This window comes from Acomys minous, assembly GCF_964271855.1.
Source record: "Acomys minous genome assembly, chromosome: 5".
Taxonomy (NCBI): Eukaryota; Metazoa; Chordata; class Mammalia; order Rodentia; family Muridae; genus Acomys; species Acomys minous.
Genome location: NC_140494.1, coordinates 129,619,103 through 129,640,325, shown reverse-complemented (window position 1 = coordinate 129,640,325; position 21,223 = coordinate 129,619,103). Strand labels below are relative to the sequence as shown.

The 21,223-nt window shown below is 49.2% G+C and overlaps 1 protein-coding gene across 2 annotated transcripts; it reads left to right on the top strand.

The window, feature by feature from the left end:
* The first annotated feature begins 2,737 nt into the window (after window positions 1-2,737).
* CCNB2 (cyclin B2) lies at window positions 2,738-16,983 on the top strand. Of its 2 annotated transcripts, XM_084783428.1 has the most exons (9): window positions 2,739-2,914; window positions 5,255-5,383; window positions 5,470-5,583; window positions 10,310-10,480; window positions 10,582-10,740; window positions 14,020-14,256; window positions 14,848-14,988; window positions 15,515-15,625; window positions 16,659-16,983. In XM_084783428.1, exons 1-9 carry the CDS (start codon window positions 2,891-2,893, stop codon window positions 16,767-16,769), a joined length of 1,197 nt encoding a protein of 398 aa, XP_084639554.1. In that variant the 5' UTR covers window positions 2,739-2,890; the 3' UTR covers window positions 16,770-16,983. The 2 variants fall into 2 exon arrangements, with proteins under 2 accessions (XP_084639555.1, XP_084639554.1); XM_084783429.1 differs by lacking the exon at window positions 14,020-14,256 and having other exon boundaries at window positions 2,738-2,914.
* The last annotated feature ends 4,240 nt before the right edge of the window (window positions 16,984-21,223 follow it).

Genomic DNA, 21,223 nt, shown 5'->3' with positions numbered 1-21,223 from the left:
AATTGGGTTTTAGCCTCTTTTATTTGCTCACAATACTCAATTTAGGCAATGCTAGTGGAGTCTAGCAATAATTTATATTCTCTTTTTAAGATTTATTTATTATTTTTAGCACTGTGTATGTGTATCTCTGTGTGTGGTGTAATAGAAAACTCCAGCACTTGAGAGGCAGAGGCAAGTGTATCTCAGCCAGTCTAGCCTACATAATGAATTCCAAGCCAGGGCTTTACAGAGTAAGACCATGTCTCACAAAAAATAAAATAGTAAAAGAGAAAGATCTTTTATTGTGATCTTTCTGTAGCTGCATTCAGCTTGGGAATGAGTCTAGGACAGCCAAGGCTACACGGAGAAACCCTGTCTCAAAAAAAAAAAAAAGAAAAAGAAAAAAAAGAAAGAAATTCAAAGTCGGGTTGGAGAAATGGCTCAGAGCACTGGCTGCTCTTCCAGAGGTCCTGAGTTCAATTCCCAGCAACCACATGGTGGCTCACAGCCATCTAGAATGAGATCTGGCACCCTCTTGTGTACTATAGGCACACATGCGAGCAGAATACTGTATAAATAATAAAACTTGAAAAATAAGAATAGGGGCTGGAGAGATGGCTCAGTGGTTAAGAGCATTGATTGCTCTTCCAGAGATCATGAGTTCAATTCCCAGCAACCATATGGTGGCTCACAACCATCTGTAATGTGATCTGATGCCCTCTTCAGCACTGTATGCGTAATAATAAATAAATCTTAAAAAAAAAAAAAAAGTCATGGATGGCTCAGAGGTTAAGAGCACTGTCCTTCCAAAGTTCCTGAGTTTGACTCCCAGCAACCACATGGTGGCTCACAGTCATCTACAATGAGATCTGGTGCCCCCTTCTGGCCTGCAGGCACACATGTGGGCAGAACGCAGTATAAATAGTATTTTTAAAAGTTCAGTGTCATTCTCAACTACACAGTAAGTTTAAATCAGCCTAAGGTACATGTAAAGTTCAACACAGTACCTTCAGCACAGCCCACTGTTTTGTATTTTAGCATTTTTAGCATTTTAGCCTCATTTCATTTAGACATGGGGTGAGTATTGCCAAGCTGGTGCTACAGTCATGAGCTTAAGGGATCTTACTGCACTATCCTTCCAAGTAGCAGGAATTACAGGCATGTGCCATAGCACAGCTGCCCAGCACATTTTCTTCCTCAACCTAAACCAAAGCTTCCCAGGAAGAGAAGGCTATTTATGACGTCTGTGATGCCAAGAGTGATGGACAAGCCAGGCGTGGTGGCGCATGCCTTTATTCCCAGCGCTCGGGAGGCAGAGGCAGGTGGATCGTTGTGACTTCAAGGCCAGCCTGGTCTACAAAGTTGTGCAGCCACGCTACAGAGAGAAACTCTGTGTGGAAAAACAAAACAAGAAGGAAAAAAAAAAAGGGACAGAGGAGTTAGCAGCCACAGAACTTTCATTTCCCAAAACAGGTATTTGAGAGAAATTAATGGAATATAAATAGCTATTTCTGCTCTTTTGATTCCCCCTATTCCTTGTATAATTTAGATGGAGGAGTAATTCTGCCAACCTGTTTTTTTAGGTGGAAGTGTCAGACACTGGTCCTTCAGACTCAGATTGGAAATGTAAGATGTGTTACAACCAAGGCATTTGCATAGAGGCGGGCATCCGTCCTGGGCAGTCAGCCTTACTTAAGGCTCTCCAACCATAGTAGTTATTTCCCAAATAAAGGAGACTCGGACTAAAAGTGATGGGGAAGCCCGATATGAGCCAAGTGTCACATGGAGCCTGATCATCTTAAATCGATCCACTGCCTTTGCGCACTGGACCATTTTCTGTGTTGTGTTGACCTCTCTGTCCTGGGGACCACATCTTCAGGGCTTTGCACATGCATCATCCCACTAAGCAACGGCTTCCTCTTAAGCCACCTTCTGTCTTGATCACCACCTTGGTTTCCCCAGGATGACCTCTCCTCTCACTGTTCACGACTTGGGATACACTTTATTTTTCTTTTGGAACTTTGTTTTGTTTTAAATTTATATGTATGAGTGCTCTGTCCGCATGCACACCTGCAGGCCAGAAGAGGGCACTAGATCACATATAGATGTCGGTGAGCCTCTTGTGGTTGCTGGATATTAACTCAGGACCTCTGGAAGAGCAGCCAGTGCTCTTAACCTCTGAGCCACCTCTCCAGCCCTCCTTGTGAAACCTTGTACACGTCACATAGTCATTTGACAAATACTTTGTGAGACCGGCTGTATTGTGCTGGGACTCACACAAGTCACTTTTAGCTTGATTTGTGACTCTGCTAGGGATCTGTTGTTTTGGGAAGGCCGTGCATGTTCGATTCCCAGTCACCTCGTAGCCCTGAACGACCTGGAGACAATGGCTCCATTCTCCAGACCAACCCTATCCAAACTCCCAAGTGGAGGTTTCCGGAAGAGGAAACAAGATCAAAAGTAGCACTTCCAGAATGTTCTCTCTAGAATACAATTCTACCCGCCCAGAACAAACTGCTGAAGACATCTGTACGTGGATGACTGATTTGTTGTGTTTTGCCAAAATTCGGATTATAACCCAGTGAGAAGAAAACTTTTTTTATCTCGGGGACTAGGATTTAAAAAAAAAAAAAAAAAAAAGCAGTAGGCAAGGACAACAGCAAAGCCCTGCGGCATCGCTGGTTGCCATGACAAGCAAACACAAGACAGCCAATCAGCGTGCAGAAAGGCCTCCAGGCCTTAGCCAATGGGGAGCGCGCGCCGCGAGGGCGGCCACCCAATGGGGCGCGAGCGGCGCGGTGTTTGAATCGCGGCCCGGGCCGTGGGCGGGGAGTGGCGAGGCCCTGAGACGCCCAACGGTGCTGGGGACCCCGGTGGCTGCGCCTCGTCGGCTCTTCCCAGGGCGGCCCTCATGGCGCTGCTCCGACGCCCGACGGTGAGTGCGCCCGGGCTACGCTGCCCTGCTGTGCCCGGTGACCCCGGGGGCCGCGGGCGGGGCCTGGCGGCGGGGAGTGGGGTCTCCATTGCTGTCACCGCTGGGGATGAGGACCGGGAGGAACCGGGAAGCCAGGCCGGTGTCGTTTCCACTTTGGTTGAGCTGCCCTTTCGCGTCTGCGCACTGACTGCCTTCCTGGCCAAGTTCACTGAAGTGTGGGTTTGTCCTCTTAGCAAAACAAAACAAAAATAACAAGGACGAAACCTACCCAGGTGTAATAGGAAGAGTCCAAAATTTGGACCCTAGGATTGCAGACGGTTCTGGGTGGAGTGGAGTGGGGAGGGGGAGAGTTCAAAATTCATTTGTCTTTTCGAGAATGAAAGTATTACTGATTTTTAGGCTCGAACTCTACCTGGGTCTGCTTTTCCCTTTGTTGAAAAGAGGACGGGCCCTGACGCAGCTGCCGTTGTCCTGGCTAGTTAAAAGCCGCCAGTTCCTCTTTACGAGGCTTCTACTGACAAGACACTGAACTTTCTTTTCTGGTTCCTCAAGACTGGGTTTCTCTGTGTTTCCTTGGCTGTCCTGGAATCATTCTGTAGAGCAGGTAGGCCTCGAACTCAGATCAGCCTGCCTCTGCCTCCGGAGTGCTGGGATTAACGGTGTGTGCCACCGGCCGAGACACTTAACTTTCAAACACATTTTTGAAATTAGCCGTAGGGTGTTAGCAGTAAAGTCTGAGCAGCTTTGCTATTGGGATCAGAGTCCTAAACAACGTTGAACATACAGTCAGCGTTCATGACCTGCCACCGGCAAGTAACTCTTGTCTAATGTGTCCTTTCCAGTTATTTAATAATTAAACTTTCTATTGGGGTCACAGTTTTATCTGGTCTATCCTGATAGGTCAGCTTTTTAAAAAGTTCCCATTAGGAGGTGGTTTTTGTTTTGTTTTGTTTTGTTTTGTTTGTGGTTTGTTTTTGTTTTGTTTTTTAGGATCACAGACTCCTTAACTCTCAGCAAGTGAAGTGTTTTTCTTGTTAATATTTACTACCTTACCACAGTGTGAACTTTGGGTATGAATAGCAAGTCTTATTTCTTACCTATATTCTAGATAGACAACTAAGGTCAACTGACAGTAATTTTTCCCCCTTTTCATACAAGTATAACTCTCCTAATATTTGAGAGGTAAAGTTCTCTTACCCATCTGTTGCCATTGTAAATATCATTAATTTGAGAGATCTGTGCTGTAAAAGGCTGTGTTTCTGAAGGTCCATCTCTGTAGGTGCTGTTTCCTGCTCTCTGGCTGGCATTTTAATCCAAGCTGGCGTTACGTCTGTGGTGAGAAGTGTTAAACACCTGGGCCTGTTATTAACTATTAGTATCAAAGCTCTTTATCATTACAGATAAACTCTGGGAAGGGAGGTTTCTAACTAAATGACTTCACCTACAAGGATCACTTAACAAGATACACTGGCTATTTATGAGAAACAATCATTTAGGTGTGAATGTTTGACGCCTCTTAAAAACTGCCTGAACGACTGTAACCCCAGCACTTGGGAGGCAGAGGCAGGTGGATCTCTGTAAGTTTGAGGGCAGCCTGTTCTACTGAGTGTGTCTAGGACAGCCAAGGCTACACAGAGAAACCCTGTCTCAAAAAACCAAACAACAACAACAAAAACCCCCAAAAAGAAAAAAAACAAAAAGCAAAAACTGCTTGAAATACAAAACAATTTATAAAATCAGTAGGTAAGGTAGGTGAGTGCTAATTGAGGGTGCTATTTCAAACAGCATTTTTAGATTTCCTAAAATGTAATTTTTTAACCTTTTAAAATAATTAAGCTTTAAAAAAAAAAAGCTGGGCATGGTGGCGCACCCCTTTAATCCAAACACTCAGCAGGCAGAGATAGGCGAATCTCTGTGAGTTATCGGTCAGGCTGGTCTACAGAATGAGTTCCACAGAGAAACCCTGTCTAAAAAAACAAAACAAAACAAATGAAGCTTTTGTTGTGCATAAATAAAGCGCACCATGTGTGTGCAGTGCTCTCCTGGGCCAGAAGAGGAAGTCAGATCCCCTGGACCTGGAGATGGCTGTAGGCTGCTGTGGGGAGCCTGGGAATTGAACCGCCGTCCACAGCAGGAGCAGCCAGTGCTCTGAGCTGCTGAGAGCCATCTCCAGCCTCACCTTCCCCCTTCTCAGTAGACTTGCGCATAGTCCTCTTTCTTAGAGCAGTTCTGAATTGGAGCGTCTGACGTTAGATAGGCAGGCATTTTTCATTTTCCCTGTGTTTAATGGCTTTTTCTTTTGTTTGCTTGTTGTCGCTTGTGGTGTTGTTTTGTTTTAAGGTGTCCAGTGATTTGAAGACTATTGACACAGGAGCTAATCCTAAAGCTAAGAGCCATGTGACTGTTCGGCGGGCAGTTTTAGAAGAAATTGGAAATAAAGTCAGAACCAGAGCCACCCAAGTGGCCAAGGTAACAGGGCCAGGTGACTTGTGGAGAGCCACGCTGCTCGGGGCCGCACTGGTCGTCTCGCTCCTCACTCTTCTTCTCCCTCATAGAAACCTCAGAGCACCAAAGCACCGGTTCAGCTCGCCAAAGTGACAAATGTCAGCAAACAGCCGAAACCTACAGCTTCTGTGAAGCCAGTGCAGATGGAGACGCTGGCTCCGAAGGTAGGAGGCCCCAGGCGGGCAGCATGCAGGGAGCGCCTTCAATTTTACATGTATGCGCGCACTTTGCCTGCATATATGTCTGTGCACCTTGGTTGAGTCTGGTGCCCTCAGGGCAAAAAAGTAACATCATATCCCCTGTAACTAAAGATACAGATGGTTGTGAGCTGCCGTGTGGGTGCTGGGAACACGCCTGGGTTCTCTGGAAGAGATGCCAGGGCTCTTAACCACTGAGTCATCTCTCCAGCCCCGACTTCATGGGTTTCATTAAAATAATACACAGTAGGGATGACCCTCCTTACAACTGGAAGTCCACTGTTCTGAGTCTAAAACTCACGTAAAAAATAAGGAAATACCTCAATAGTACATTGATTAATGGTGGCCTCTGTGACCGAGCTCACCTGATGTAAGAGTCAGAAGGGACTTGGTGGCTTACCTGTCTTCTAAGTGTATACTTGCTCTCTTACACACTATGAGATGACATTGTCTGGGTGCCAAGTACTCGCTTACTTCTTCTCTCTGGTGTGTGTGTGTGTGTGTGTGAGAGAGAGAGAGAGAGAGAGAGAGAGAGAGAGTGTGTGTGTGTGTGTGAGAGAGAGAGAGAGAGAGAGAGAGAGAGAGAGAGTGTGTGTGTGTGTGTGAGAGAGAGAGAGAGAGAGAGAGAGTGTGTGTGTGTGTGAGAGAGAGAGAGAGAGAGAGAGAGAGAGAGAGAGAGAGAGAGAGAGAGAGAGTGTGCGCGCGCATTTGGGGGTCAGAGGACAACTTTCCAGAGTTGCTGTTCTCCTTCCTCATGTGGTCCCAGGGTTAAGGTGGCAGCAAGTGCCTTTATTCACCGAACCATCTGACAGGACCATTCTCTCTTCTTTCTCCCCCTCCCACCTCTCTTTCAGGGTCTTGTATTAGAGCTCAGGCTGACCTCAAGCTTAGAGCAGTCTCCCTGCCTTGGCCTCCGGAACACTGGAACCATAGGCATGTGTCGCTGCCATGCCTGGCCAATGAATGTCTCATTCCATGAGATTCTATGTACCCGTGAATATGAATTTGTACAGCAACTAAAGATGTCAAAATGTCTAGAACTTTAAGTGGCAGCATCATTATTATAACACTTATACATTGTGTAAAACCAGATTTGCTTTTTTTTTTTAAGATTTATTTATTTATTTATTTATTTATTTATTATGTATACAGGGTTCTGCCTGCATGCACACCTGTAGGTCAGGAGAGGGTATCAGATCACATTACAGATGGTTGTGAACTACCATGTGGGTGCTGGGAATTGAACTCAGGTCCTCTGGAAGAGCAGGTGGCACTCTTAACCACTGAGCCATCTCTCCAGCCCCAGATTTGTTCTTAAAAGAATAGATTTGTATAAAATATTAGTGGTAGTCTTATTTTTTTTAATATCGACTTCCGTTTTAAAAATTTCAGGCTTGCTAGTAGTGTTGACGCACACTTTTAATAACCAGCACTCAGGGAGGCAGAGGCAGGCAGATCTCTGTGAGTTCGAGGCGAGGCTGGTCCACAGAGTGAGTTTCTGGACAGCCAGGGCTGCACAGAGAAACCCTGTCTCAAAATACAAAACAAAGTAATAGTAATAGAAGAAAGCGTTGTTTCTTCCTGTGACCTTCAATGCTCCCCTCTTTCTGGTTTCCTTGACTCCATGGCTTTTTCCTCTGTTTTCTAACAAATGTGGGCTAAGCTCTCAGTCCATGTAAAAAACACCGAGGGGCTGGAGAGATGGATGCCTCCGCGGTTAAGGTGCCCCTCTCACAGGGGACTGGTGTTGGGCGGCTCACATAACTTCTCTTCAGGGGATTAAACCAGCGCCCCTCTTCTGGCCTCTGTGGCACCTGCACTCATGTGCAGACCCTACCCACCCACCCACCCACATAACTAAAAATCAATCTTTAAAATGCTACTTGTATGTACTGGATGTTGTGCCTTTGGAAGTACCAGGGATTGAGGCACAGTTAGTTACTCCACGTCAGATGCATAGACCTCAGAATCTCAGTGTGGGGATTCTGTGGGAAGGCACACTGTAGGACCCTGGGTAGAAGAGCCCCACCTGTGGCAGGAGAGCCCTCTTCTTGCCTAGCAGTGGCTGTTACCTGCCCTGCTTTGCAGTCTCTGCTTGTGCACACCCCAGTGGAACATGGGTTCTAGGAACTTCCCTGGAAAGCTATTGACCCATATGTCCGTGGAAGCAGCTATTCCCAGAATCCTAGCTGTGCAAACCTTCTTACTGTGTGGACCAGGTAGCTGCTTCTCAAATGGCTGACTTAATTCGGCATTCATAGTATTCATCACACAGCATTTGGGGGGGGGGGGGAGTCCATTGTTTGTTTGCTTATTTGTTTGTTTTGAGTTATAAGGCTTTGATAAATACTGAATAATTTGAGGGAAGAAGGGTTTTGCTCTGCACTGGGCGAGCAAGCAGGGTCCAGGCATGCCAGGAAGCCAGGGGTCTGCTTGGGCAGTCCACTCCATCCACTGCATTACAAAAATAGCATGTGAGCCGAGTGTGCTGGTACACGCCTTTAATCCCAGCACTCGGGAGGCAGAGACAGGCGATCTCTGTGAGTTCAGGGCCAGCCTGGTCTACAAAATGAGTCTAGGACAGCCAAGGCTACACAGAGAAACCCTGTCTCAAAAAAAACAACAACAACAATAAACAACCAAAAAACAAAAACAGTGTGTGGTGGCATATGCCCCAGCACCGAGAGGGTAGGGATAGAGGATCAGGTTAAGGTCACGGAGTTCAACGTCAGCCTGGGCTACATGACACCTGTCTCCATAGGAAGGAGAGAAGGGAGGGAAGGAGGGAGGAAGGGAGGGAAGGAGGGAGGGAGGGAGGGAAGGAGGAGGGAAGGAAACTGCAAGTGAAAGGAAAATAAGCAGAGTGCTCTCAGTTTTTTAAATAAAAGGAGTAAAATTCACAAGAAGTATCCATAAGGCAGGAGGCAGGGAGCCAGAGTGCACAGAGACAAGCCTCCTGGCGTCAGGTGCTGCGTTCCTGAAGCTAGTCACAGTATAGGCTCTGCTTGCACCGCGGCCGTGCTGAGTGACCCCAGTGCTTGTTCACTGAGACAAGTTCATCTGTTCTTTTCTGCACTTTTCTACCCTAAGTCCAGTAGGTTGCTGAGCGTGGCTGTCCTTCTGTAGCCCAGCACTGAGGCTGAGGCAGTAGGAGTGGAAGGGCCAGGACAGCCTGGTGCTACACAGCAAAACCCTGTCAGGAAAAGAACACTGAGCAAGTCAGCACTGTAGCCACCTGCAAACCTGAAGCTCACTGCGCTTGCGCCTTCTGCCTGCTGCTGGCTGGCTGGCTGCTGGCTAGACTCTGGGGCCTCACTCCCCACCAAGGCCTTCACCCCTCCAAATAAGAGGCCCCTGAGTTAAGGCAGATGGCACATCCTCAGCTTCTGACTGCACTTTTAGTCGTCCCTGACAACCGATAGGCTTCTTTCTTAGTCTGTTGTGAAGGGGTTTTTTGTTTTGTTTTGGTTTTTGGTTTTTCAAGACAGGGTTTCTCTGTGTAGCCTTTGCTGTCCTAGACTCACTTTGCAGACCAGGCTGGCCTCGAACTTGCAGTGATCCGCCTGCCTCTGCCTCCTGAGTGCTGGGTTTAAAGGTGTACCCAACCACACTGGTAAATTCCTCCCTTTTGGTTTGCAGTGATTGCCGAGTTGGTGCTGGGTGGGCAGGAATCTAGAAAAGCAAGTGGCTTTGGCTCTGGGACCAAAGGACTTAGTTTCAGGAATTGTCGATATTCAACTAAAATGGAGAAGCAAAACCTGTGTAGTTTTGCTTTAATTTTTGCTATTTTGGACTCATGTTCTCCCTCTAGCCAAGATTACCCTGGAACTCTATCGCTCTATCGCTCAGGCTAGAGTCTAGCTCCAAGCCTCCCAGTGCTGAGCCTGCAGGCCTGAGTAGGCAGGCACACCAGCTTTTACACCTGCTGGGTCTCACCAACTGTGCTCTAGTTCTGTGTGGTTTGCCTTAGTGTGGATTCTTTATGGTCTAGAAGTCCTGTTGGGCACTTCGAAAAGGGCCACTTGCTCTTTTTCAAATATTGGTTTATTTATACTTCACTATGAATTATTTGAGCTGCATAACTTTTTAATTGTGTGAGTTTTATAAATAACCACCCTATCAGCAGAAGTAAAGTACAGGACTACATCCTTGCTAAGTCTTTGGGGTTTTTTGTTTGTTGGTTGGATTTTTTTGTTGTTGTTGTTTTGATTTTCTGAGACAGGGTTTCTCTGTGTAGACTTGGCTGTCCAGGACTCACTCTGTAGACCAGGCTGGCCTCGAACTCACAGACATCCACCTGCCTCTGCCTCCTGAGTGCTTGGATCACAGGCGTGCGCCACCACGCCCAGCTCTTGCCAGGTGTTTGTATCTTCCTGCTTTATCCAGACTGGAGCACACCCTTCTGCTTCCTGCTTGCCAGAGGCTTAATTTAGAAGGAAGCAGTGGGGTAGATAAAACACAACGCAGGAGAGGTTGCTGCCAGGAATGCCATCAATTCCAGTGTCTCTGAGCCCAGTGGTTGTTCGCATCCATCCCTGAGGTGCTACTGTGTGAGGCCTCATGTAAGTGTGAATGAAGCTAGCTGACTGTACCAGGAGACAGAAAAGAAGCCGCATGCTGTGTCAGCACTGTAGGATGCAGGTTATCTGCCCTCTAGCCGCGCACTAATAAAGTCTTCCACTTGCTGGCACAGGACCCTTTGCCTGCCCCTGAAGATGCCTCCATGAAGGAGGAGAGTCTCTGCCAAGCTTTCTCTGATGCTTTGCTCTGCAAGATTGAGGACATAGACAGTGAGGATGGCGGGAGCCCTCAGCTCTGCAGTGACTATGTGAAGGACATCTACCAGTATCTCAGGCAGCTCGAGGTGGGCGGGCCCTGATGTCTGGGTTGCACGAGCAGTGTGGACTTAGCAGGGAGGAGGAGGAAAGGATGTCAACTTGTTATACTGCTGAATTCCACCAACAGCTCCTGCAGTCCATCAACCCACACTTCCTGGATGGAAGGGATATAAATGGCCGTATGCGCGCAATCCTGGTGGACTGGCTGGTCCAGGTCCATTCCAAGTTCCGACTTCTGCAGGAAACTCTGTACATGTGTATCGCCGTCATGGACCGTTTCCTACAGGTAAGTGCAACAGGAGGAGGAGGAGCAGCAGGAGTAGGAGGAGGAGCAGCAGCAAGAGGAGCAGTAGGATCAGTAGGGGGAGGAGGAGCAGCAGGAGGAACAGCGGGAGCAGGAGGAGCAGCAGGAGTAGGAGCAGCAGAAGGAGGAGGAGGAGCAGCAGTAGGAAGAGGAGCAAGAGCAGCAGGAGCAGGAGGAGAAGTAGTAGAAGGAGCATCAGGAAGAGGAGCAGGAGGAGCAGCAGCAGGAAGAGGAGTAGGAGGAGGAGGAGGAGCAGGAGGAAGAGCAGCAGCAGGAGGACCAGGAGGAGTAGCAGGAGGAAGGGGAGGAGGAGCAGCAGCAGGAGGAGAAGCAGAAAGAGGAGGAGCAGAAGCAGCAAGAGGAGCAGGAGCAGCAGGAGGAGGAGCAGGAACAAGAGCAGGAACAGGAGGAGCAGCAGCAAGAGGAGGAGCAGGAGGAGCAGCAGGAGGAGCAGCAGGACCAGGAGGAGGAGTAACAGGAGCAGGAGGAAGGGGAGGAGGAGCAGGAGGAGGAAGAGCAGCAGCAGGAGGTGCAGCAGGAGGAGGAGGAGCAGCAGGAGAAGCAGAAGCAGGAGGAGAAGCAAGACCAGGAGGAGGAGCAGGAGAAGCAGAAGCAGGAGCAGCAGCAGCAGGAGGAGGAGCAGCAGCAGGAGGAGCAGGAGAAGCAGAAGCAGGAGGAGCAGCAGCAGGAGGAAGGAGAGGAGGAACAGGAGCAGGAGAAGCAGAAGCAGGAGGAGCAGCAGCAGGAGGAGGAGCAGCGGGAGGAGCAGGAGAAGCAGAAGCAGGAAGAGCAGCAGCAGGAGGAGGAGCAGCAGCAGGCAGTAGTAGTACCCTTTCCTCAAGTGCTTGAGACCAGAATCTTTTTTTTTTTTTCGAACATAAACATTTTTAAAAATTTTTGTTTTCCTATAATTTTTTTAACATTTATTTTATGTGTATGTGTATGACTGCTCTGTGTTCACACACACCAGAAGAGGGGATCAGATTCCATTACAGATGGTTGTAAGCCCCCATGTGCTTGCTGGGACTCGAACTCAGGACCTCTGGAAGAGCAGTTGGTGCCGTCTCTCCAGCCCTTGTTTTGTTTTTTAAGACAAGGTTTCTCTGTAACAGCCTTGGCTGTCCTATACTCACGTTGTAGACCAGGCTGACCTTTAACTACAGAGATCCACCTGCCTCTGCCTCCTGAGTGTGGGGATCACAGACATGGGCCACCACGCCTGGCTATATATTTTTTTTTAATTTGATTTGATTTGCACATAGAAAATGGAAGTGTCTTGGGGACAGGCCCTGTGTCTAACCCTGAGGTCCCGGTAGGTGCACGTGCCTCTTACACACTCATTCTCATATGCTTATGTTTTGACTGCAGCTTTCACACATGGGTGTCATGGCAACAGTGTAAACGGTTAGGATTTCGGAGCATGTTGGGTTTAGGGCTTTTGCTTTTTGTTCAATGGGTCCTGATAGCTGCAGTCCTTTACTAGGGAAAATACACTACCGCCCGGCACAGACGTGAGCCGCAGCCCCCATGCCTCCCATGCTGTCGTTCTAGCCTGTCCACCCCGTCTTCAACATCTGTCCTCTTTGGCGTCAGTATTTCCTTCTCTCAGAATGAGCTGAGCGAGAGCATCAGCTCACTAGTGGTTTCTAGTCAGCATGCCAACGGGTCACTATAGAAATGAGAGGACGCCAAATTCTTCCAAAAACAAAGAGCAGGTGCTTGCGTGGGGCAGACTGAGGCTCTGTGGGAAGAGGCGCACGGAGTGGCTGAGACATAGATGCCTTTGCGTATTATCAGCTGTGGGGTGGGTAGAAGCGGCGTCAGGTGCATTCTTTCACCTCCCCGCGGTGCCGGTGGAGCCCGCAAGCCACTCTACCACTGAGCTCCACCCAGCCCTGAGACGCCAGACAACGAAGACCGAGCATGTCGTCCATAGCAGCAGCTTTGCACACGAGGACTGAGTTAAGCCAATGCTCAGGGACTGTGGTGACAGTTACCACTCACATTAGTGGCTGGGAGATAACTCCAGATCCTGGCGTTATACTCACTGGGCAGCAAAATGCAGCAAAATTTTATGTAGACCTCAATAATGAAAGCAGAAGCAAGAAAAGCAAAGTTCTAGTTAAAACCAAAAACTTTAGAACAACCCACGCTTTTACTTATGTATGTTTGGGCATGGGTGTTCCATAGCACACGGGTGCAGGGCGGTCGTTCGCAGCTCTGCCGTGTGGGTTCCTGGGACTGACCTCGGGTCATCAGGCTTGGCAGCATGCTCCTTTACCCACTGAGATGTGTCTCTGTCCTACCTCACCTGTTGTTTTAAGAAGTTTACATTTGGGCTGGAGAGATGGCTCAGAGGTTAAGAGCACTAGCTGCTCTTCCAAAGGTCTTGAGTTCAATTCCCAGCAACCACGTGGTGGCTCACAACCATCTATAATGAGACCTGGTGCCCTCTTCTGGCCTGCTGGCTCACATGTGTGCAGAAATAATAAATACATAAATCTTTTTTTTTTTTTAAAGAGTAGTTGTTTCCATTTACCTAGGTTAGAAGACAGCTTTGGGGAGTTGGGGGCTCACTTTGTGGACTCAGAGCTTGAGCTCAGGACCAGGGCTGGCCACCGTCCAGACTTTGCTGCTGAGCTGTCTCACCAACCCTGTTTTAGGAAGGTTAAAGCAGACTTTTTTTTTTCTCTTTTGGTTTTTCAGGACAGGGTCTCTCTGTGTAGCCTTGGCTGTCCTGGACTGGACTTCTTTGTAGACCAGGCTGGCCTCGAACTCACAAAGATCCACCTGCCTCTGCCTTCCGAGTGCTGGGATTAAAGGCGTGCGACTCTTAAACACTGTAGTGCATTGAGGTCTCTCCCCAACTCTGAAGCATCAGTGAGAGATTGTGTGCGTGTGTTGTTAGGGTTAATTGGTAAGAGGTTCTTCACGGTGGCTGGTGGGTGCACTTAGCGCAGGGATTATTTCAGCTTGTCGTTTAGTTCTTTTTGTGGTGACTTATCTCTCTACAGAGCATTCTGAGTACAGGTCAAGGCTGCTGTGGACACTTGGGACTGATACCTGAATCTCTGGTGTCAGGTCACCTGTTGTAAAAATTACCCTTTGAGGGTTTGGGGGAGGGCCCACTGAGACAGTGCATACTGGAGTCTTATCACTGTGCTCAGCGTAGTTACTACAGTAACAGTGGTTAGCCCCAATGGCTCAGGTCTCCTGGGTCCACCCTGGCCAGTGGTGACTGGCTCTGTTGTTTTCAATTAGGCTCAGCCGGTCTGCCGGAAGAAGCTGCAGCTGGTTGGGATCACAGCTCTGCTCTTGGCTTCCAAATATGAGGAGATGTTTTCTCCAAATATCGAAGACTTTGTTTATATCACAGACAATGCTTACACCAGTTCCCAAATCCGAGAAATGGAGACTCTAATTTTGAAAGAGCTGAAATTCGAGTTGGGCCGGCCTTTGCCACTCCACTTCCTAAGGCGAGCCTCAAAAGCCGGAGAGGTGAGTGCCAGCCACCATCTCTGTGGGGAGGTTGACTTGTGCTGAGTCTCACCCCAAAACATAGGACAGTGGTTCTCAACCTGTGGGTCACAACCCCTTTGGGGTTCAAACAACCCCTTCACAGAGGTCACTTAAGACCACCTGCATATCAGATATTTGCATTATGGTTCATAACAGAAACAAGATTACAGTCATAAAGTAGCAATGAAAATATTTTATGGGGCCAGGCGTGGTGGCGCACGCCTTTAATCCCAGCACTCGGGAGGCAGAGGCAGGTTGATCTCTGAATTCAAGGCCAGCCTGGTCTACAAAGCACCTCCAGGACAGCCAGGGCTACACAGAGAAACCCTGTCTCAAAAAAACAAAAAGAAAGAAAGAAAATACTTTTATGGTTGGGGTCCCCACAACACAAGGAGCTGTATTAAAGGGCCCCAGCATCAGGAAGGCTGAGGACCGCTGCTCTAAGAGAAAGCTGCTTTAGAGAGGTGTTGGTACTCACCATTGTGTTCCTGAGACGGCGGGGGCGACGTGGGCCGAGTTCCTAGGTCGCCTCCGCTTCCATCGGACGCTCACGGTACTGCTCTCTCCTAGGTTGACGTGGAACAGCACACTTTAGCCAAGTATCTGATGGAGCTGACGCTCGCGGACTATGACATGGTGCATTATCATCCTTCGCAGGTTGCGGCTGCCGCTTCCTGCCTGGCTCAGAAGGTGCTGGGCCAAGGGAAATGGGTGAGTGGAAGGAAGGCGCTGCCCTCGGGGTCCTGTGGCACGCACTGAGCCACCCCTCAGCCCTGAATGTGTTAGACTAGCACTGCCCACCTGCTGCGAGGCAGCGTCCGCCTGGGAGGGGGTGGACACTGTGTATGTGTCCTGCTCCGTCCCGGCTTCCAGCAAGGGGTGGAAGTGTGCTTGTTGCGCCCTCCAGACCTGTACAACTTTCAAACCTGCCATGAGCACCTGGTAGGCTAGAACTAGGAGCCTCTTGCCGCTCTGTCGCTAGCCCTGCCGCAGGGACAGAGCTGTGCCATATGTGCTGGGAAGCAGTTAGGCTGGACTGAGTTTCACAAGGTAAGAATCTACCTACTGCTTTATATTTTTATTTTAGTAGTACTGGGGACTGAACCCAGGCCCTCGTACACGCTAGGCATGTGCTTTGTCACGGCTCTGTCATGGCTGTCTGTTATTACTGTGATACGCAGATGTGCTCTCCTGAAGGGAAGGCGGCATTCCCTCATGTCTCCTGTTTGCATTTCAGAATTTAAAGCAGCAGTATTACACAGGGTACACGGAGAGTGAGGTCCTGGAAGTCATGCAGCACATGGCCAAGAACGTGGTGAAAGTCAATGAGAACCTCACCAAGTTCATTGTGAGTGCTGAGCTCGGGACCATCCGACTCTGGGCTGGGGCAGGGTTTTGCTAGCAGGCACTCTGTGTCTTAGGAGTGCACTGTACTGATTGGTTAGCATGTCCTAGCTACGGTCAGTGTGCTCCGCCAGCCCATGGTTCCCACGCTCGTCAGCAGGCAGGGAAGCTGTTCCCCTATGATAGCCTCATGCTTCCGTGGTGTTCCTCAGCCTCTAAGGTCCTAGTGGACAAACATGGAGAAGGGAGGGACCTGTGAGGGGAAAGCTTGGGGTGCCCTGTGCCTGTGGGACCAAGTATCAGACTACCCCTGAGGGTCAGTGACAGAGGACAAAGCATTTGTGTCCTCACCACATGATCTGCTTGAGAACATGTACTTTTGATGTGACTCTGACCTGTGGAGGCACGGTGGCTGGGATTTGAACTAGTTGCCACACATATGTGGGTGTTTTGCACGCATCTCACATATGTGCCAGGTGCCTGTACAGGCAGAAGACAGTGCAAGTCCCTAGGCCTGGAGTTACACATGGTTGTGGGTGCTGGGAATTGAACTCAGGTCCTTTGGAGGAGCCGCCAGTGCTCTTAGCCACAGAGCCATGTCTCCAGCCCCTTTTTTCCAGTTTGTGCTGCCCTTCCCAGTAGCACTTACCAATGAGAGAGCTCCTAAGAGGCCTTGTTTTTCAGATTTTTAAAAAAGGTTTCTTTATTATGTATACAGTGCTCTGCCTATACTTGCAGGCCAGAAGAGGGCACCAGATCTGATTGTAGGTGGTTGTGAGCCATCATGTGGTTGCTGGGAATTAAACTCAGGACCTTTGGGAACAGTAGCCCTAACGCTCTGAGCCATCTTTCCAGCTCATTTCTCAGATCTTGAAAACTATTTCCCCAGCTGTCTAGTGACCAGCAGGGTTGGAGGACAAGCCTGGTGCGGGTGTTCTGGGGAGAGAGGGCAGTCCCAGCCAGCCTTCACACTTGTGGGATAGACTAGGGGTGCCGGGAGGCCCTGAAACGCATGTAACCACCGCTGACGTCTGTAGGCTGTCAAGAACAAGTACGCCAGCAGCAGACTCCTGAAGATCAGCACGATCCCTCAGCTGAACTCCAGAACCATCAAAGACCTGGCCTCTCCGCTGCTGGGCAGGCCCTAGGCAGCCGCTTCCCTCCTGCACGCCTCGGGTTTGTACATACTCTACTTCACAAAATCGTTTCTCAGACTAATTTTCTAATTGTGTATTGAGGAAAAATAAAGCTATTGATTTTCTTAAGGTATTCCATGTATATTTGTATACTCTATACTGAAGAAATGTAGAGTGACCTACCATAACTGCTCTGGATGGAGGAAAAATAAAGCCATTGATTTTCTTAAGGTGTCCCATGTGTATTTGAATACTCTATACTGAAGAAATGTAGAGTGACCTGCCATAACTACTCTGGATGGAGGAAAAATAAAGCCATTGATTTTCTTAAGGTGTCCCATGTGTATTTGTATAGTCCACACTGAAGAGCTGCAGAGTGACCTGCTGTAACCATGCGTAGCCTCGGAGTGGGATTAGCAGCAGCTAGAGCTCTATCCAACCGTGGCTGCTGGCATGGGGATGGACAAGCAGTCCTTTGAGTCTTTAAACTTTATAAAGTCATGAGTAGGTGGGGGGCAGTGAGTACCCAGGATTGAGCCAATAGAAGTATCTGCTTTTACCTAACCCGAGACAGTCCCTGGCCAGACTTGAGGTGACCAACTGCTTTACAACCAGCTGCTTGTGTATCTGTAAGTGGCAGGAAACAGCCCCAAAATCTTCGTACCCTCATCTTTAGGCTAACGAGGACTATAGATACAGGCAGGTCATGTCCCCAGAAATATTGGGGCCATGCCTCCTGACAAAAGAAAGCTTTTGTTTGCGTATCCAAGGGTCTAGTTCTGACTAGTGTTTGAGAGGGCAGCTGAGTGGTGACTTGAGAGTAATCTTGGGAGTCTAAGGTGCCGTGGTCAGGCCACCCTGCTTTACTCTCTACCTGGATGTGCACGTCCAGCCTGTCCAGCGAGAAGAGGGAGCAGCTAGTACTGTCTGGGCTATCCCAAGGAGAGAGGCTGGACTCCCCGGGACTAATGGGCTATCCCAGGGAGAGAGGCTGGACTCCCCGGGACTAATGGGCTATCCCAGGGAGAGAGGCTGGACTCCCCGGGACTAATGGGCTATCCCAGGGAGAGGCTGCACACTGCTCAGGCCCCTGCCAGCTCCCTTTTCCTTTAGTCTGCCTTTGGGCCACATTGCCATCTTGTCTCTGGCCATAGGAACTCAGGGCCAGGTCCCCTATAGCTCCATTTGTTCGTGGCTGCCAGTCCTTAAAAACACTTGATTTGGGCTGGAGAGATGGCTCAGAGGTTAAGAGCACTGTCTGCTCTTCTAAAGGCCATGAGTTCAATTCCCAGCGACCACATGGTGGTTCACAGCCATCTATAATGAGATCTGGTGCCCTCTTCTGGCATGCAGGTGTACATGAGGGCAGAATACTCTATATAATATTTAAAAAGAAACAAAACAAACAAACAACACTTGATTTGCCCTAAGAACCACTTTCTTGTGAGCCACACCAGCCCCACAAGGTGCCAGAAGCTCCATTTACCAAGCTCACTGAACACATGTAATGCGATGGCCACCGCTCTGCGGTAGTCTCACATGATCTCAAGCCCAAGGTTAAAGCATGTCCAGTTGCCTGATGGTGGTGGTGGTGGTGGCGCACACCTTTAATCCCAGCACTTGGGAAGCAGAGGCACGCAGATCACTGTGAGTTCTAGGCCAGACTGGTCTACCAAGCGAGTCCAGGACAGCCAGGGTAACAGAGAAACCCTGTCTTGAAAAAAACCGCGCACATACAAAAGCATTTCCAGTGATCAGTTCGCCCAAGTTCACAGGGCTGGATGGAGGTAGCCAGACTCAGAAACACCCACCAGTGGTCTACTAGGGGAGAGCCTGGGGCTGTGATTCATCATGAATACCTTCTAAGATGTTCAGAATTGGGGTTCTGCCTCATTCTGGGACCTGTCCACCTGCCAATTCAGAAATTCTTGTGTTAGTTGCTTGTAGAAACCCCAGAGAGCCTATTCTAATGACCAGTCACAACCAGCATGCGGGGTTAGCCCCTCCTCACGCTTGCCTCTGGTGCCCTTCATATTCCTATCTGGTCCTGTGGGAGAGCTTCGCACCTTTGATGGGGCCCCGAGTCTAGGGCCACCCAACTAGTCCTATCCACCTTCTTTGGTACATTTCGCTGTACAACCACGAGGCCAAGGCTTCAAGATCATGCAGGTAGCACCTGGAACAGAGGAAGAAGCAGTCCCAGAGAGGGCGGACCCTCAGCAGGGAGAGGTCTAAGGTCATCCCTGGTGTCAGGACTTCTGTTTGGGAGGAAAAGTGGCCATAGTCCCAAAGACAGAATACATCCAAAGACACTTCAAGACTAGGATAACAGTATCCTCCGAGCTCAGGAGATGCCCTGGCCAGGGGGACCAGGTGGAGGGCAGGCTAAGGGGGGTGGGCAGTATCTGACTTGGAAAACCACTATCAGGAACAATGAAAAGTGGATGCTACACACTTTTAAACTATGGGAAGCCAGAGCCAGGTGGTGGTGGCACATACCTTTAATCCCAGGAGGCAGAGATAGGATTTCTGAGTTCAAGGCCAGCTTGGTCTACAGATTGAGTTCCAGGACAGCCAGGGATACACAGAGAAACCCTGTCTCAAACAAAACCCACAAGAACAGCCAGGTATGGTGGCACATGCTTTTAATCCCAGCACTCGGGAGGCAGAGGCAGGCGGATCGCTGTGAGTTCAAGGCCAGCCTGGTCTACAAAGGGAGTCCAGGACAGTTAAGGCTACACAGAGAAACCCTGTCTCAGGAAACAAAAACAAAAACAAAAACCAGGGCTGGAGAAGGGGCTCAGCAGTTAAGAGCACACTGACTGCTCTTCCAGAGATCCTGAGTACAATTCCCAGCAACCACGTGGTGGCCCTCAGCCATCTGTAATGTGATCTAATGCCCTCTTCTGGCGGGCAGGCAGAGCACTGTATACATAATAAATAAATCTAAAAAACAAAACAAAATAAACCCAAAAAACCAAACCAAAAACAAAAAAAAGTAACAAAAAAGCATGGGAAGCCAGAACCTCAATGAGAACCACCCAGGTGCTCATAGCAGATTGATTTGGGAGCCCCAACAACTGCTTCTGGTTCTCCTGACCCTACAGCAGTGAGTAATGTGCCCCCCTGTTGCCTCTGAGGACTGCCCTGAAAGTGTTTCCTATATAGAAAGCACCTGGCAGATGTTGTGCCACCCTTAGGAAACATAGGACTGCAGCAGCCTCTCAAGCTCCACCCAGCAAGGGACTGGTCCACTGAACTCTCTGCCCATGCCAGGATCTGCTCACAGCCTTGGAGGCTTTGTGCCTTGTTGATTTACTCACCAAGCAGTTAACCTACTCCAATAGGGGCTGCTTTCTTATCCTCCTGCTTATACGTAGGCCAGGCTCATGTGCAGAAAATACTGCGTGTGCCTTTTCCCCCTTCATTAATTAATTAATTTACATCCCGATTGAAGCTTTCTTCCCTCCCTCCACCTTCCCCCACCTCCCTTCCCCCAACCCCATTCCCTCCTCCCTTTCTCCTCAGAAACTGGGAGGCCTCCCATGGATAGCAACCCACCTTGGCATATCAAGTTAAGGCACAGCTTTTCCTATTGAGGCTAAACAAAGCAGCCCAGTTAGGGGAAAGGGATCCAAAGGCAGGCAGCAGAGTCAGAGACAGCCCTGCTCCTGCTGTTAGGGGTCCCACATGGAAACCAAGCTGCACATCTGCTACATGTGTGTAGGGGGCCTACATAGGGTCTGTCCCATGCACACTCTCTGGTTGGTGGTTCAGTTACTATGAGCCTCTATGGGTCCAGGTCAGTAGATTCTGTAAGTTTTCTTTTTTCTTTTTCGGTTTTTTGAGACAGGGTTTCTCTGTGTAGCCTTGGCTGTCCTGGACTCACTTTGTAGACCAGGCTGGCCTCGAACTCACCGCAATCCGCCTGCCTCTGCCTCCTGAGTGCTGGGATTAAAGGCGTGCATCACCACCGCCTGGCCTATCTATAAGTTTTCTTATGGTGTCTTTGAACTCTCTGGTTACTTCAATCCTTTGTCCTCCTCTTCCAGGGGGACAGGATTCCCTGAGCTCTACCTAGCGTCTGTCTGTGGGTCTCAGCATCTGCTCCATCAGCTGCTGGGTGGACCCTCTCAGGGGACAGTTATGCTGGGCTCCTCTCTGCAAGAATACCAGAGTATCATGACTAGTGTCGGGGTGGGCTCTCTCTTATGGGACGAATCTCAAGTTGGACCAGTCATTGGTTGACCATCCCCTCAATTTCTGCTTCATCTTTATCCCTGTGCATCTTGTAGGCAGGGCAGGTTTTGTTGGTGGGCTGTTGTCCCCCCATCCCTCCACTGGAGTCTTGTGTGGTTACAGGAGGTGGCCATTTCAGGTTCCATATCCCCTGCTGCTAGGAGGGAGGGGGTTGGATACAAAATTAACCTTAAAAAAAATCAGTAGCCCTCTTGTATACAAACACT

Bases quoted from the DNA above. Each gene is read 5' to 3' on its own strand.
- CCNB2 (XM_084783428.1), top strand. From the start codon at position 2,891: ATGGCGCTGCTCCGACGCCCGACG. The intron at 10,481-10,581 runs GTGGGCGGGCCC...TTCCACCAACAG, and splicing joins AGTATCTCAGGCAGCTCGAG to CTCCTGCAGTCCATCAACCC. The intron at 14,989-15,514 runs GTGAGTGGAAGG...TTTGCATTTCAG, and splicing joins TGCTGGGCCAAGGGAAATGG to AATTTAAAGCAGCAGTATTA.